The sequence below is a fragment of the Macaca fascicularis genome, chromosome 13 (assembly GCF_037993035.2).
Source record: "Macaca fascicularis isolate 582-1 chromosome 13, T2T-MFA8v1.1".
In the NCBI taxonomy this organism is placed as follows: domain Eukaryota; kingdom Metazoa; phylum Chordata; class Mammalia; order Primates; family Cercopithecidae; genus Macaca; species Macaca fascicularis.
The window spans coordinates 17,772,632-17,790,100 of NC_088387.1; the positions used below are offsets into that span (position 1 = coordinate 17,772,632).

Here is a 17,469-nt window from a genome sequence, read left to right on the forward strand (position 1 = left end):
ACTTTATTATTTGTTTCTTCTGTCTCTTATTTCTCTCTTTTTTTTTTTTTGCTTTCTTACCTTCCTGTGGATTATTTGAACATTATTTTAGGATACTGTCTTGATTTGTTTATTGTGTTTTAGAGTATATCACATTCTATATTTTCTTAGTGGTTGCTTGAGGTATTACAGTGCATACATAACTTACCGTAGTTTACTAATACTGTCCTACCACTTTGAGTGAAGTATAGAAACCTAACTTTCATTTAGGTTCCTTTACCCTTCCAATTTTAAAATATTTTTTTAGTCCTTTTTTAAAAATTTGAGACAGGGTCTCACTCTGTCACCCAGGCTGGAGTGCAGTGGTGTGATCTTGGCTCACTGCAACCTTCCCCTCCTAGGCTCAAGCAATCCTCCTACCTCAGCCTTCCAAGTAGCTGGGACTACATATGCACACAACCACATCCAGCTAATTTTTTGCATTGTTAGTAGGAACAGAATTTTGCAACGTTGCCCAGGCTGGTCTCAAACTCCTGGGCTCAAGCAATCTGCCCACCTCAGCCTCCCACAGTGCTTGAATTACTCACTGGCACTGGCCAAATTGTTTGAAGTATGTCTTCAACCTACGTGGAGTACCACATCAGATGGTTTTATAATTTTTTGCATTAGACATTGAATATTATTTCAAAAAGTCATGAATGAAAGAAAATCACTAAATAAGTGGTGGGAGAGGAAACTTAATGTTGTTAAAATTAAACATCATTTCAATCAAAATCTTGGAAAGTTATTTTGTGGATATCAACAACTGATTCTAAAGTCTATAAGGAGAGGCAAAAGACTCACAATAGCCAATACAAAATTGAAGGGGAAGAACAAAGTTGGAGGACAGCCACTACTGGCTTCATGACTTACTACAAATCTATGGTAATTAAAATAGTATAGTGGTGGTGAAAGAACAGACAAATGGATCAATGAAACAGAATAGAAGGTCCAGAAATGGACTCACATAAATAGAGTCAAGTGACCATTGACAAAGGAGCAAAACAATAAAATGGAGAAAAGATAGCTTTTTCTACCAGTGATGCTGTGATAAGTGGACATCAACATACAAATCCCACCCCCCCCAACATAAATCTAGACATTGACCTTACACCCTTCACAAAAAGTAACTCAAAATGGATCACAGGCCTAAATGTAAAATATCAAACCATAAAATTCCTAGGAGATCTAAAAGAAAGTCCTTAGGACTTTGCATTTGGTGATGACTTTTTAGATATAACACCAAAGACATGATCTATGAAAGAAAGAATTGGTAAATTGAATTTTATTAAAAGGAAAACTTTCTGCTCTGTGAAAAACAGTGTCAAAAGGATGAAAAGACAAGCTGTGGATTGGGAGAAAATATTTGCAACAGACACATAGACACGTCTAATGTAAGACTGTTATTCAAAATATACAAAGAACATTTCAAACTCAACAATAAGAAAACAAACAACATCATCAAAAAATGGGCCAAAGACCTTAACAGACACCTTACCAAAGAATATATATAGCAGGCAAATGAGCATATTAAAAATGCTCAACATCATATGTCAGTAGGGCAACACACATTAAAACAACAATGAGATACCACTACATGTCTTTTGGAATAATCCAGAACACTGACAACACTAAATGCTGACAACAAGAAGTCTTATTCATTGCTGGTAAGAATGCAAAATGGTATAGCTGCTTTGGAAGACAGTTTGGTGATTTCTTACCATATGGTCCGGTAATCATTTTCCTTGGTGTTTACCCAAAGGAATGGAAAACTTATGTGCACACAGAAACCTGCACATGAATATTTATAGCAATTCTAGTCATAATTTCCAAAACTTAGAAGTATCCAAGATGTCCATCAGTAGTTGAATGGATAAATAAACAGTGGTGCCTCCAGGCAATGGAGTATTATTTAGTGCTAAAAAGAAATGAGGTATAAAGCCATGAAAAAAACATGGAGACTTAAAGGTAAGGACTTAAGTGAAAGAAGACAACCCAAAAGTCTAGTTGAAATACTGCATTATTTCAACTGTATGACATCCTGGAAAAGGCAGAACTATGGAGACAGTAGAAAGATCAGTGGCTGTCAGGGGTTGGGGGAGGCATGGCACAGAGGATTTTTAGGGCAGTGAAGCTACTCTGTATGATACTACAATAGTAGATACATGTCATTATAAATTTATCCAGACCCACAGAATGTACAATTCCAAGAATGAACCCTAATGTAAACTATGAATTTGGGTGATAATGATGGGTAATGTATATTCATCACCCATAACAAATATACCACTCTGGTGGGGGATTTTGATAGTGAGGGAGGCTATGCACATGTGGGGGCAGGAACTATATGGGAAATCTCTGTACCTTTTAATCAATTTTGCAGTGAGCCTAAAACTGCTCTAAAAAAGTCTATTAAAAACCCGTAATAAGTAATCTAGTCTACTATATTTTTACTCATTCTGAAGTTATTTCTTTTCTGAAAGTTCTAACCTTCTTCTCCTATCATTTCCTGTCTGTTTAGAGAACTACCTTTAGCCATTCTTTAAGTCAGCTTGCTAGCAAACATTCTCTTACATTTTTTTGGCCTGATAAGATGTTTATTATTCCTCTTCTTCATTCTTGGAGGATATCTTCACTGAATATAAGATTTGCCATTGACAATTATTTTGTCTCTGTACTTGAAAAATGTTGAGCCACTTGTTTCTGGCCTCTGTAGTTTCCAATGAGAAATCTGCTATCATTCCAATGGTTTTCTCTCTAGCTGCCTTCAAGGTTTTTTCCTTGGCCTTAGTTTTCAGAAATTTAATTATTATGTTTTTTGACATGGGCTTCTTTGGGTTTAGCTAATTATTTGCTCAGCTTACTGAACCTGTAGGTTTATTATGTCTTTTACCAAGTAGGGGAAGTTTTTAGCTATTATATCTTGTACTACTTTTTTGGTCCAGTCTCTGTCTTTTTTTTGCTTTTCAAAACTGAAGATGTGCATGTTGGCTCTGTTGCTATTGTCCCAAATGTTCCTGAGAAATATTTGTCTTATTTTTCAGTCTATATTTTCTTTGTTGTTCAGATTGAATAAATTCTATTGATTTGTGTTCCAGTCCAAAATAAAATATCTTAGATCAGGTTGCCTTTAAATAACAGAAATTTATTTTTCATATTCTGGAGACTGGGAAGTCCAAGAACAAGGTGCCAGAAGATTTGGTGTCTGGTGAGGGTCTTGCTTTCTGGTTCATAGATGGTGCCTTCCTGCTATGTCCTAACATAGTGGAAGGAGCAAGGCAGCTCTCTGGGACCTCTTTTGTAAGGGCATAAATCTTACTCATGAGGGTGAACTGCTCATGACCTAATCATCTCCCAGAGCCCCTACTTTCTAATATAATCACCTTCATGATTAGGATTCAACATATAAATTTTTGAGGACATACAAACATTTAGACCATAGCAATCTGTCATCAAGTTCACTGATTCTATTTTGTCATCTATACTTCATTCTTGAGTTCATCTAGGGAGATTTAAAAAATTTTGGTTATATTTTTCAGTTCTATGATTTCCATTTTATTCTTTTCTATAACTTGTGCTTCTTTGATACAATTTTCTGTTTTTGTTCCATTTATTTCAAGAGAAATTATAATTGCTTATTGAAGCGTGGTTATGATAGTCGCTTTAAAATCCTCATCAGATAATTCCAATGTCTGATTAATCTTGGTGTTGGTATCTGTTGATTTCTTTATCATTCATGTTGTGATGTTCCTTGTTGCTGTGATGGTTCTTAGTAAATTCTTTGTATGTGTTCTGATGGTTCCTTGGTATGATGAGCAATTTTTTATCATGTCCTAGACATTTTGGATATTTTATTATGTGGCTCAAGATTGATCGAATATTTTTAGCATGGAGTCCCTTGTTGAGGTATATTGAGATGTCCACTGGCCATGTATATTCAGCTTCCTGTTGAGCTGACTTACAGTTGTTGAAAAGGTATGGAGTAGAAATTCAGCTCCCCTCTTTGGCCCTGCCAACACCTACTCAGCTGATGTAGGGCATTGAATCTCACGGCCTCAGTTGCCTTCAAATGGGAATATGAGATCATCCCCTCCCCACTGGGCTGAGCTGCCATCAGGAGGGGGAAAGTTGAAAGCTGATCCACATCACTTTGTTGTCACCTGGTTTGGGATGGAAGCTCAGTTCTCTTCTGGGCGCTAATGACACCAGGGAAGGAGAGGGGTGAATTAAGTAGGTGAATGTGGTAGGAGATAGGGTGCCAACTGACCCTATCTCCTACCACATCCTTTTTCCTTGTTAATACCAAGTAGGGGTGAAGTCTCAGCTTCCCATTGGGTCCTGCTGATGGGGTGTTGGTATGAAGCAGGGTGTGACTAGACTTACCTTGCATATTCTTGCTAGGCTTTGTTGTTGCTGGGTATAGATGGCCACTACTGGACTCCACTAATGCTACCCTGGCACCACCTGCTTTTGCTGTGCAGGAGATAGAAGATCAGTTCCCTAATTGGCCCACCAAGGTGTATGCCCGGTCAGGAACTCAGACACTCCATCTGCTCTGCAAGACAAGAGGTGGAAGAGGTGGAAGACTAATTCTCCCCTCAGCCTTGCAGCGAGGAATGGGAGCGCCCCCTCCTGCTTTGGCAGGGTTAGGGGGTAGAGAGGAAGAGCAACGCCCCCCTGAAACTGCGGGAGAGGAAGAGCAGCGCCCCCCTGAAGCCGCGGGAGAGGAAGAGCAGCGCCCCCCTGAAGCCGCGGGAGAGGAAGAGCAGCGCCCCCCTGAAGCCGCGGGAGAGGAAGAGCAGCGCCCCCCTGAAGCCGCGGGAGAGGAAGAGCAGCGCCCCCCTGAAGCCGCGGGAGAGGAAGAGCAGCGCCCCCCTGAAGCTGCGGGAGAGGAAGAGCAGCGCCCCCCTGAAGCCGCGGGAGAGGAAGAGCAGCGCCCCCCTGAAGCTGCGGGAGAGGAAGATGGGTGTGTTTTGCTCTGGTGTTTTTCTCCTGTAGGGTGGGTATCTCCAAGAAGATTTTCTGTCATTAGGCCATCCTTTTCATATCCTCTGGCTCTGAAATGTAGCCTGAGTGCGGTCTTCCAGGCTCAGGCTGTGCGTTGCATGGAAACATGCTAGGTGGCCAAAGAGGAACCTCTCCTCCTGTGTCAGTTTAGGTTCATTGAGAAGTGGGCACCAAGATGAGACTAGATGTACAAGAGATTTAATTGGAGAAAACACCTGTGAAGGGTAAGTGGGAGGGAGCTGGATTGGTGGGGAGAACCCCCAGAGCAAAGGCCGTCAGGTCTGGCCCCCTTGAAAAGAGAGGGGCAGGAAAGGGTTGATCTGCGAAAGCCACAGACCACAGTGAAGTGATGGCAAATCTCTGCAGGCAAGTGGGGGTCCCAGAGCCGGTCACCTCTTGGGCAGGCATGGCCTGACTCTAGAACCTTGTGAGGCTCAACCATCAGCTGGTAGCAGCCAAGAGATGAGCAGCCTCACGGTGAATGTAATTACCATCACTCCGTTGATTCGAAGGTGTGGCAGCTGGAGGCAGGTATTCTCAAAGGCAACCCTGAGTGGCAATCCTTATGGCCACTACAGTCCACCTCTTGTAACATGCATGACACTCCCTCTCCCCTATCTCCCAAATGCTGCTTTTAAGTCATCTCAGACAATTTTCAAAGCCCTGTGGAGCAGGAGGTGCTGCAGTCTTGTTTTAAGATGGTCTTGGCTGGGTGCAGTGGCTCACGCCTGTAATCACAGCACTTTGGGAGGCCGAGGCAGGTGGATCACAAGGTCAGGAGTTCAAGGCCAGCCTGGCCAATATGGTGAAACCCTGTCTCTACTAAAAATACACACACACACACACACACACACACACACAGATTAGCTGAGTGTGGTGGTGGGCACCTGCAGTCCCAGCTGCTCGGGAGGCTGAGGCAGGAGAATCGCTTGAACCCAGGAGGCGGAGGTTGCAGTGAGCCGAGATCGCACCACTGCACTCCAGCCTAGGCAACAGAGTGAGACGCCATCTCAAATAATAATAATAATAATAATAATAATAATAATAAGATGGTCTTGTCTGGAAATCCTGTCAGACATCCCTCCTGGTGTCTGACTGTATTGAACACCCAGTCTATGTAACACACACACTGTGCACAGTATCAAACAAGCGTTATGATGGACACAGCTTTTCTCTCTGAGCCCAGGGTCAAAGTATCCACAGCCTCCCCTCAGTCACCAATTATTGGCTGTCTTGTTTTGTATCTGTTCTTCACAGGTATGATTTAAGCTTGGATGAAATGAGAGCTTTGACAGTTCAGAGAGTGAGGTTTGCCATGGGTCTACCTCTGTTAAAATGTGCAGTTCAGGATCTGGTAAGTGTCACTGTTATTTTGGTATGGGGTGTGTGTGTGTGTGTGTGAGAGAGAGAGAGAGAGAGAGAGAGAGATTTTTTCTTTCCAACTTTTATTTTAGGTTTAGAGGGTACATGTGCATTTTTGTTACATGGATAAATTGGGTGTTATGGAGGTTTGATGTACAGAGTATTTCGTCACCCCAGTAGTGGGCACAGAACTCACGATAGGTGGTTTTTTGACCTTCACCCTTCTCCTACCCTCCTCCCTATTGTTTTCTTCTTTGTGTCTGCGTGTACTCAATGTTTAGCTCTCACTTATAAGTAAGAACATGCGGTATTTGGTTTTCTGTTCCTGTGTTAATTTGCCTAGAGATTTTGTTTTGTTTGCTTTTGTGACTTGCTAAGCCCATTGATCTCATGCTGAGGGCAGCTGACAGACACGTCTCGGTGGAGGGGAACGTCTTCCTCAGGCCCCTTTTCTGCCGCACTCCCACTAACCTAAGGAACCCTTCCTTCGGCCCACACATTCACTTCTCCAATCTCACAGGCAAGGGAATAGGAGTATCAGCAGAAGTAATAAAATATTTGTACACAAAACCAATATAATTTAGGGATAAAGTTAAATAGCTGGGAAATAGAAATAACTCATCTTAAGGGCTTTTAAAGCACTTTAGACTTATCCAAAGTTTATGTCTTATTTGTCTAAAAACTGTCATTCTAAATTTAGTGATATTATTTTAGTCAATTTAGCCTCATGAAAAAAGGAAGAAACAAAGAAAAAAATACGTGTTTAGTGAGTTCCTTTGTATCAGTATTAGGAATGATATATTTTAGCCAAGTTCATTCAGCTTCATGGCTTTCTTAACATTTTACATAGGAAAAAATATACCTCAGCAGGGTGTGGTGGCTTACATCTGTAATCCCAGTACTTTGGAAGGCCAAGGTGGGCTGATCCTGGGCAGAGCCCAGGAGTTCAAGACTGGCCTGGGCAACATGGTGAAACCCTGTTTCCACAAAAAAATGCAAAACTGGCCAGGCACAGTGGCTCATGCCTGTAAGCCTAGCACGTTGGGAGACTGAAGCAGGTGGATCACTTGAGGCCAGGAGTTCGAGACCAGCCTGGCCTCAACATGGCAAAACGTGGCCTGGGCAACATGGTGAAACACCATTTCTACTAAACAAACCAAAACAAGACAAAACAAAACAAAAGTTAGCCAGGTGTGGTGGTGCACGCCTGTAGTCCCAGCTACTTGGGAGGCTGAAGCATGAGAACCCCTTGAACCAGGAGGCAGAGGTTGCAGTGAGCTGAGATTGCACCACCGCACTCCAGCCTGGGCAACAAAGCGAGACTCTGTCTCAAAAAACAAAAACCAAAACAAAACTCAAAAAGCCCAAAAAACTAAACAAAACAAAAACTAGCCAGGCATGGTGGCCCACACCTATAGTACCACCTACTTGGGAGGCTGAGGTGGGAGGATCGCTTGAGGCCCCGGAGGTTGAGGCTGCAGTGAGCTATGATCGCACCACTGCACTCCAGCCTGGGCAACCAGAGTGAGACCCTGTCTCAAAATGAACAAACAAACAAACAAAAAACCCCAAACCACCCCTCCTGTGAGAGGCCCTGGGGAGGAGCCTGAACTGGGATAGCTGCGGCTCAGTGGCGTGCTGAGGAGCCGGCCCTGTCCTGAAGCAGCCCAGCCCTCTCCCCACCCAGCATGGTCTGGGAGGGAGAGTCTGAGGATTGAGGGATGGAGTCCTCCTCGTTCAGGAGACCGCAGGGGCGCCTTTCTTTGTGGAGCATAGAACAGAGCTAGTGGAGGCCTGGGATCCATGCTTGAACGTAGATCCTTCTCCTTTCCCCACAATCCCACCAACCTTTGGTAGGTTGTCTAAGGAGACAAGGACCAATCCTGGAGTCTTCTCAGGAAGGAATTACAGGCAGAGCCTTGGCACCACCTGCACTGCAGTACTGCAGGCACCTCCACACTGATGAGGGCACTGCAGTGTCAGCTGAGCTGGAGAATGTGCAGATGGAGGTTCACTTGGCACAGGAAAACTCCCACATGACAGAGTGGAGTGTGCTTGCAAAGTGTAAAAAATCATTTCATACCGAGCAGTTTGGCAGAGATTTTCAAGCTAGGAAATTGCCTCTTGATGGAGCATCCATTTAGAGCTGTGAATACAACCAAAAAAGAAAAAAAAAAATACAAAAACAACCAACCTCTTTGCTGCCAACCACTCTCTGTATCAGACTAGCCTCCAAGTGCATTCGGCATGGGGCTGGTTGGAAGGTGAAATCTTGGCCTGTGGCCAGCTTCTTGCTCCCTTAATCAGCCCAACATGTCTGTGGCTTAACTTAGTGTCAATACTCGAGACCCGGACGTGAGAGCTGATCCCTTAATGAGGCTTGTTAATTGCCACCCGACCCGCTGAGTCTGAAGGATTAGCCTCTGTAATCTCGTTCCTGATGAAGCGTATTGAGCTCTGGATCCAATTATCTTCCTGTTTTCCTGGCTCACTCAGTGGCCTTAGGCAGCCTGGACAACTCTCTGTCCTGGGTGATTAGATATAATTCCTCCAGGAGGCACAGGATTGGCCCTAGACGATCCCTCCAGTCATTTCTGTGAATTATCTTGGCCTGTTTGGCACCTCTTTCTGTATGAATTCGCAAAAGCCAGTAAACCCGAAGGAAACCAAACTGTCCATCAGTGCGGCAGGCTCATCTCGCTGGGCGGATGTCATGAGACTCAGCGGCACACATCTGTGTTTGAAGGCTCTCAAATTCCACCCTGTAAAACAGCTGGAGGAGCTGTCCACATCCAGTAATTCTAGAAGAAGTGTTACATGATTCGTCCTGCCTCTTAATAAAACGATTGAGTCATGGCTGTCCTGCCTGCTCAGGGAGCGTGGCAGGCCCGTCTTTGTTTCCCTGGACCCCCTTTCGTGTTGCTCTTCACTTTTGTGGATGATCCGATGAGCTCTGAGGCAGAACGCAGTGTATAATGTGTAATGATGATGTTCTAGGGGACAAATGAGGAGGGAGTCTCATTCGCTCCAGGTCTCTATGGACAGTCCGCAGGCCAAGAATAAGCCATTAGAATATTTCCACGCTGTGTTTTCCCCTCTGCCATCTGTAATAGATTTTAGATGTTTCAATCATATTAAAGGGAAAAAACAGTATGAGTCTGATTGCAGAGTGTGCGTGCACACACACACAGACACACACACACACACAGTGTGAACACTATCATTGTTCTCTGTGCCGACTTCTGCACCTGTTTCTAGTGACGTCACCTTTGTGCACCTCAGCCAAGAGCTCTCTTGTTCCCCTGAAGTTTCCAGAATTGGATCCTGGGCAGGGGGAGTCACCAACTGCCTCTATTTCCAGATGCAGAGACAGAAGACCCAGGTCTTAACATCTGCTTTGTGGCAGTGTCTTGTCCTGTGTGGGGACAGCTTCCTCAGAGATGCTCATCCCTGGAAGCTGACAGAGTCTGACAGCCTGCACTGATCTTCACCATAACAGACAGTGACAACTCAGGTTGACTGAGTACATGTTCTATGCCAGTCCCAGCACTAAGAACTTTAAATAGATGATGTCATTCAATATTCACAACATCCCTCGTGGCATTCCCATTTTACAGATAAGTAAACTGAAGCTGAGTAATTGGACTGAGGTTAGTTATACAATTAGTGAATTGTATATATAAATGACTAGTGAACCAGGGATTCAAACCCAGGTGCTCTGCTTCCTGAGCCCATGTCAAACAGGTGGTGCTTGGCTCTGTCTGCACGATAGAAACAGCCAGACAATTTTCAAAGCTCCGGCTGTGAAGGCTTTTGCTCGGGCCAATGAGGTCCTTCCAGGTGACCCACTGTGCATCTGGGGTTGAGGACTGCTGCACTATGCCTCCTTTCCTGCACCCTGTCTCCCCAAAATTGTTCCCATTAAGCATTTGGTCCCTATCAATCAGGGTTTGCGGCTGGCTCATAAGGAAACTGCATCTCAACATTACCTTTCCCCAGGAGGGAGCCAGCTGGGATGAGGCTACTTTCAGCCAAGTGTAGTGCGGGTTGGGGACAGATACCTGGATAATGAAAATCCTACCCCTGACTCCTTCCTCCCACCACCACTCTACAACCATTCTCTCTCTCACCCAGAGTTCTAGTTTTTATCCCCATGATCCACACGAGTGAGGGGCATAGTTGCACCATCATTATCTAAACCAGTGATTCTCAAAGTAAGGTCCTATGTGTCCCCAAGACCCTTTCAGGTGCTCCTTGGAAAGTATATGTCCAACTACGTGCATGTGAGACACTGGATATCCATCATAAACTTCAACCAAAACAACATAACACAACAGACAGCACAAAAGCAGACGTGAAAGTGCAGCTATCTTTTATTGAGCCAGATATTAAAACAATGTGAAACAATGCCATTCTTCTCATGAGTTTTTTGAAATTATGATTAGTTTTCGTAACAATTCTGCCATATGATAAATTGACAGCTATAGCCTGGACAAACAAAACCTCTTTGGAATCCTCAAAAAAGGTCCAGGGATCATAAAGGTTGAGAGTCACTGATCTAAATCATCTACTATTTTCTCAGGAAGCTCAGTCTCAGCAGATCAGAGGGGAACTAGTAGGACATTGGTTGCATTTCATTTATATTACATGTATTATGATTATTATTTTTATCAGAATTTTAGGTAATCTCCATTTGAGGTGTTTTTGTATTTAGAGAAATACCAGGTGGGTGATCAGATCTAAAATGGAAGAACGTTGTAAGGTCAGCTCACCTTAGAAGGTGTTTGAGAATGCTGGGGAGGATGGTTACTTTTCTACTCACACCCTGAGAGAAGAAACAGCCTTTCCCAGGAAGCATTTACATTTAAGCCCTGAGAGTGTTGTGCAAAAGGAGCTGAGCCAGGAATCTGCCAAGAGGCTGACATGCCTGTCCTGTCCCAGTCCCAACTCACCTGGGCCCCGCCCTGTTGCCCACAATTTCCAGTGCCAGCCCCAGTGAGTGCCTCAGACTGTGACCGCTATACTCCCCCACCCATCCCGGGACTGGCTCCTGACTGACAGACAGACTCTGAGCTCTTGGCTCTGCTGCCCTGGCCTTGGCTCCCCCTTGGCCCTCTGGCTTCTGTTTGTACTGGAACCCAGGCTTTTCCTAGTGGGCTGTGACAGGCTCCCCTGGCTCTTAGTTCTATGTACTGTCTTTGGCAGGAGTCCCTGTCCCGGCTCCAGCTCCACAGACTTGGACATTGGCCACTTGGCCAGCACTTTGGTCAGGCCAGCCCTGGCTGCATGGGATATCTTGGAGGATTTGGGCAGAGATGATAGGACAGAGCAGTCTGTTTACAGAAGTCCCTCTGTGTAGATTGGCACCTGAATGCAGTTGTCATCTGTGATAGCCACAGGGATTACTTGAAAGCGGGGCATGTCAGGGAGTGAGCTGGACCTGCCCCGGGACTCCAGTGCAGCTGGAATCATGGTGCTATTTGTTTTTTGACACTGCAACCATTCTGCATAAAAAACACCCTTTTCATTCTAAGCCTTCATTATTACTCGTGCAGTGAAATACTATGTAAAAAAACAATAATTATTTCTTGCTACCTTTTGCCAAGTCCCTTCCATGTGCCAGGTGAGGTGATTCGTTCATTTTATAATTATTTATTGAACACCTACAGTGAGCCAGGCATTGCTCTAGGGGCAGTGAACAAAGCAGGCAGAAATTACCTGTCTCAATGGAGCTTACATTTTTGTCTGGGAGGAGTCAGACTCTAAACTAATAAACAGTTAAATTTGTGGTATGTCAGATGCTGGGGACAAAAATCAAGTGTGGTAAATTGGAAAAGAAGAAGTTAAATAGTCTCTGTGAGCAAATGACAGGATCTTTTATGTAGAAAACCCCAAGATTCTACAAAAAATCTGTTAGAACTAAAAAATTCAGCAAAGCTACAAGATAAAAATCAACATGCAGAAATCAGTTGCATTTCTATACATTGATAATGAAGAATCCAAAATGAAATTGAGAAAACAATTCTACTTATCATAGCATCAAAAAGAATAAAATACTCAGGAATAGACTTATCCAAGGAGGTAAAGACTTGTACATGGAAAACTACAAAATTGCTGAAAGTAATAAAAAGAGATACAAATACATTGAAAGGCATCCTATGTTCGTGAATTGGAAGACCTCATATTGTTAAAATGTCAACACTACTAAAGCAATCTACAGTTTCAATGCAATTCCTATCAAAATCTCAAAGATGATTTTCGCAGAAATAGAAAAATGCATCCTAAAATTCACATGGAATCTCAAGGGACTCTGAATAGCCAAAACAATCTTGGAAAAGAAGAATAAAGTTGAAGGCCTCTCACTTCCTGATTTCAAAATTTACTGCAAAGCTACTGTAATCAAAACTGTGGAACTGGCATAAAGACAGGTGTAGAGACCAACGGAATGGAATAAAGAGCCCCTAGAAATAAAACCTCACATACGTGGTTAATGATTTCTGGCAAGGGTGTCAAGACCATTCAGTGAGGAAAGGGCAATCTTCTCAACAAATGACGCTGGGACAACTGGATATCTACAAGCCAAAATGTGACGTTGGAACTTACCTTACAGCATATCCAAAATTTAACTCAAAATGGATTAAAGACCTAAATGTAAGAGCAAAAACTAATGAAAAATTCAAAGAAAACATAAAGAAAGGGCTTCATAACGTTGGATTTGGCAATGATTTCTTGGATAGAACACCAAAAACACAGGCTTTTGGAAAACATAGGGACATGTTCAGAATAAAAGTTATCTAATCATTAAAAACAATTTTAAAAATAGTAAAAATTTGTATAAAAATAAACTGGACTACATCAAAATCAAAATCTTTTGTGCGTCAAGGGACACTATCAACAGAGTGAAAAGGCAACACATGGAATGGGAGAAAATATTTCATGTTATATATCTGATAAGGGATTGATATCCAGAATAGATAGAGAACTCCTTCAACTCAACAAGAAAAAACCAAACAACTAGATTTAAAAATGGTCAAAGAGTTGGAGGATGTTTCTTCAAAGATATACAAATGACCAATAAACACATAGAAAGATGCCCAGCATTGCTAATCATTAGGGAAATGCAAATCAAAACCATAATGAGATACCACTTTGCACCCATTAGGATGGTTACTATCCAAAAAAACACAAAAACCAAAAAACAAAAACCAGAAAAGAACAAGTGTTGGAGAGGATGTGGAGAAATTAGAACCCATGTGCATTGCTGGTGGTGATGTGGGAATGTGAAATGAGGTAGCCACTGGGGAACACAGTATGGCATTTCCTTAAAGAATTAAATACAGAATTACAGTGTGATCCAGAAACTCCACTTCTTGGTATATTCCCCAAAGAAGTGAAAGCAAGGGCTCAGATAGCTGTTTGCACGTCCGTGTTAATAGTGGCATTATTCCCAATAGCCAAAAGGTAGAAACAACCCAAATGTCAATTTGGCAGATGAATGGCGTAACCAAATGTACAAAATGTGTGTAATACATACAATGGGATGTTATTCAGCCTTAAAAGGGAAGAGAATTTTAATACATACGATAACATGGATGAACCTGGAAGACATTATGCTGAGTGAAACAAGCCAGTCACAAAAAGATAAATGCAGTATGCTCTTACCTGAAGTATTTAGAGTGGTCAAAATCATAGAGATTGGAAGTGAAGTGATGGTTTCCTGGGTCTGGGGGAAGGGGCAAATGGGAGTTAGTGTTTAATGGGTGCAGATTTTCAGTTTGGGAAGATTAAGAAGTTCTGGAGATGGATGGTGATGATGGTTGCAAAACACTGTGAATGTACTGAGTGCCAGAGAATTGTACACTTAAAAATAGTTGAAATAGTTTTATGTTGTGTATATGTTAATTTTTTTAAGTGAAGATGTAAAGGTGCTCGGAAGAGTCGGAGGGACAGGTGGGGGCCTCATGATGAGGTAACATTGGAGCAGATGCCTAAGAGGTGGGGGAGCGAGACAGCTGGAGGTCGGTGAACAGCATCCAGGCAGAGGGAACAGCAGTCATGAAGGGCCTAAGGCGGGAGTGTCCTGGGCTTGTTAATCGAATGACAGGTGCCATGTGGTGTGAGCAGAGTGAGAGAGGAGGACAGAGGTGGTGACAACCAGGGAGATAGTGAGTCTCTGGAGTATGAAGGGCCTTATGAGGCAGTTGATTTTCTTCAGACCAGATAAAATGGAAGGCCTTGGAAGGACTGAGTGGAGCAGGACCTGTCTGACTGGGTCTCCGGGCTGCTGGCTTAGGAGTATACTATATGAGAGGCAGGGCTGCAGACAGGGAGCTGAGCAGTCACCAGGGAGAGAGCAGTCACCAGGGAGAGAGGTGGTGCTAGCTGGGACCAGAGTGACTGCAGTCAAGGTGATGAGAAGTGGCAGGAATAGAGATTCTACTGAAGGTCAAGCAGTAGACAGACACTGATAATGGAAGTGGAGTGAGAGACAGGAAAGAAAACACGATTCCCTGGTATTTGGTCTGAGCAAGTCAACTAGAAGGATGGGGTCACCATATACTGGGTGGGAAGCCTAGAAGAGATGTTAGGTTAAATCTGGAGCTAGTCTTTAGATGCGATCATCTAAAGATGTTTGCGATGTTTAGGGTCAAGGTACGGGGAAGCCATGAGCATAGAGATGAATTTAGAGCCATAAGGCTGGAGAGTCCCCATGGCATGGGTGTTGACAGAGAAGGGGAGGTCCAAGGGTGGAGCCCGGTGCGAAGGACCAGAAAGGAGCCTGGAGAGAAGTGGCCATAGAGGTAGGGACAAGTGTAAGAGGGCTCATAAGCATTTTACATACATTACTCCATTAAATTATCATAGCAAATCATAAAGTATGGTGCTCATTTTACAAGTCAGGCACTAAAATGTAGATAGAAAAGGTAACTTGTCTAAAGTTCAATAGTAAATGAAGCAGAGGCAGGTTTCAAGCCAGCTGGCCCAATTCCACAGCTGTGTGTGGTGAAACTCCACCCTGCAGTCTTTCTGTTGTGATGGGGACAGAATAGAGGGATGGGAGAATTGAATCTTGTAACTCATGATGAGTAGGAGACCCTCTCTGTCTTCCATGTGTGCACTGTCTTGTGGGCCAGGGGCTAGAGTGCATCCATCACAGGACAGTGGCTCAGACAGGGGCCATCAGCACAGGCAGCCCTCCTGGTTGAGCTGGGGTGGACACTGGCCACGGAGGCTGCACAGAGCCCAGCACTGACCTTCTGTGTGTATGTGGGGTTGAAGGAGGCTGTCCTCATGGTAGCACCTGGGGAGAGGCCACACCACTTCAAGGATTTGGGGCAGATGTCCTATTTTGGGGCTGTCCGAACATAGAATGCGGGTAGCATTAGTGGTTTCCAGTGGCTGCCTTCCTGCCACAAGACAAAGCTGGTCTTGGGCTTGTGAGCCGAGTTCAACTATTGGAAGCTCCCAACGGGACCAGCCAGCAGGCAGGAGTTTCATGCAGGTAGAGAAGGCAGGGTTAGGATTCATGTTGGCAGCAGCGGCCATGCCCAGTTGGGGCCGTGACTTCTGGGCCACATTGAACCTGAAACACTGCAGTGTTTTTTCCTTTGGTTCCTGGCACCGGGGCCAACTTGGCTCTTACCAGTTTTGCAAGTCTGCTACCTTCTACTGATGTTGTGAGGCTTGGATAGATGAATCAGTTACAGATAGACACTATGCAAAGATGCACAAACCATCACTGGGAAAAATGCTGAACAATTTCTCATTATCCAAAGTAATGCAAGTTCATTACAGGAAAGTTAAAAATACAGACAGGTGGAGACACATACACAATTGCAAAATTCTGTTGTACAAAAATAGCTGGTAACAGGCTTACATATCCCAATCTGGTCTTTTAAAATATATCATATATGAATTTATACTTATATTGTTTTTAAAAGGGCATATGGGATGGTCATAGTACAATTTTCTCACCATCGTGCAGTGGTTATGGGTTTCTGATTTTGCAGTCAGATAGAACAGGGTTCATGACTGGCTCCTTCACTGAGGAGCCCTGTGGCCTTGGGCTAGTTTTTGAATTCTTTGCATCTCAGTTTCTTTCTCTGTGAAGTGTGAATGATAACAATACTTGCCTTAAAGGGTTGATGTGAGGCTCAAATGGCATAACACATGTTAAGTTGTCCAGACAGTGTTTGGGACCATCCAGTTTTTTTTTTTTTTTTTTTTTTTTTGAGACGGAGTCTCACTCTGTTGCCCAGGCTGGAGTGCAGGGGCCGGATCTCAGCTCACTGCAAGCTCTGCCTCCCAGGTTTATGCCATTCTCCTGCCTTAGCCTCCCGAGTAGCTGGGACTACAGGTGCCCGCCACCTCGCCCGGCTAGATTTTTTTGTATGTTTTAGTAGAGATGGGGTTTCACCATGTTAGCCAGGATGGTCTTGATCTCCTGACCTCGTGATCCACCCATCTCGGCCTCCCAAAGTGCTGGGATTACAGGCTTGAGCCACCACGCCTGGCCGACCATCCAGTTTTTAAGTAGTCATGTGGTATACTTATCTCTCACAATGTAGAATAATTGGAACAATATTTGCTCATGGGCCAAAAATTATAAGCAACCGTTAATTTCCATTAAAATGAATATAGAATGCTGCATAAAAGTAAGCTTGTACATCAAGCTGGTAATATCAGTAAGATATATTCATTATTACCTGCCACCAATATCAATCAATTCTGTAATTACACTAATAATCATAAACATTTTCAAAGTAAGTAGGAATTTGGTAGTAAGCATGTGCTGCCAGGGGAAGAGGTATTAAATTTGAGGCAAGAATTTGGAAAATCCTACACTGTCAGGGTCCTGCAATAATGTCGTGAAAAGAGAAAAATATCTTTAGACAGAGCCATGGGAACGTCACCTTTCATCAATCCTGCACTGGACTTTCCTGGAGTACTCAAAGGCCCTTGGAGAGAGCAGAAGTACATGGCTACAGCCTTTGTTACAGAATGCTCCCAGGATCTGTGCAGCTGGCCTACTATGTGGCCCCTGGAACCAGCAAGAATTAAGAAGGGCCACACAGGGAGGAC

At 43.7% G+C, this 17,469-nt stretch overlaps 1 protein-coding gene across 1 annotated transcript in view; it reads left to right on the forward strand.

Annotated features, from left to right (window-relative positions):
- ACOXL (acyl-CoA oxidase like) overlaps nt 1–17,469 on the forward strand; it is a 264,996-nt gene that overhangs the window by 29,946 nt on the left and 217,581 nt on the right. Inside the window, exons 2-4 of the mRNA XM_045368880.3 lie at nt 4,500–5,017; nt 6,283–6,379; nt 7,397–7,401. Of these exons, the coding sequence (XP_045224815.2) occupies nt 4,635–5,017; nt 6,283–6,379; nt 7,397–7,401 (485 nt within the window). The 5' untranslated portion in view covers nt 4,500–4,634. The remainder of the gene's footprint in view (nt 1–4,499; nt 5,018–6,282; nt 6,380–7,396; nt 7,402–17,469) is intronic.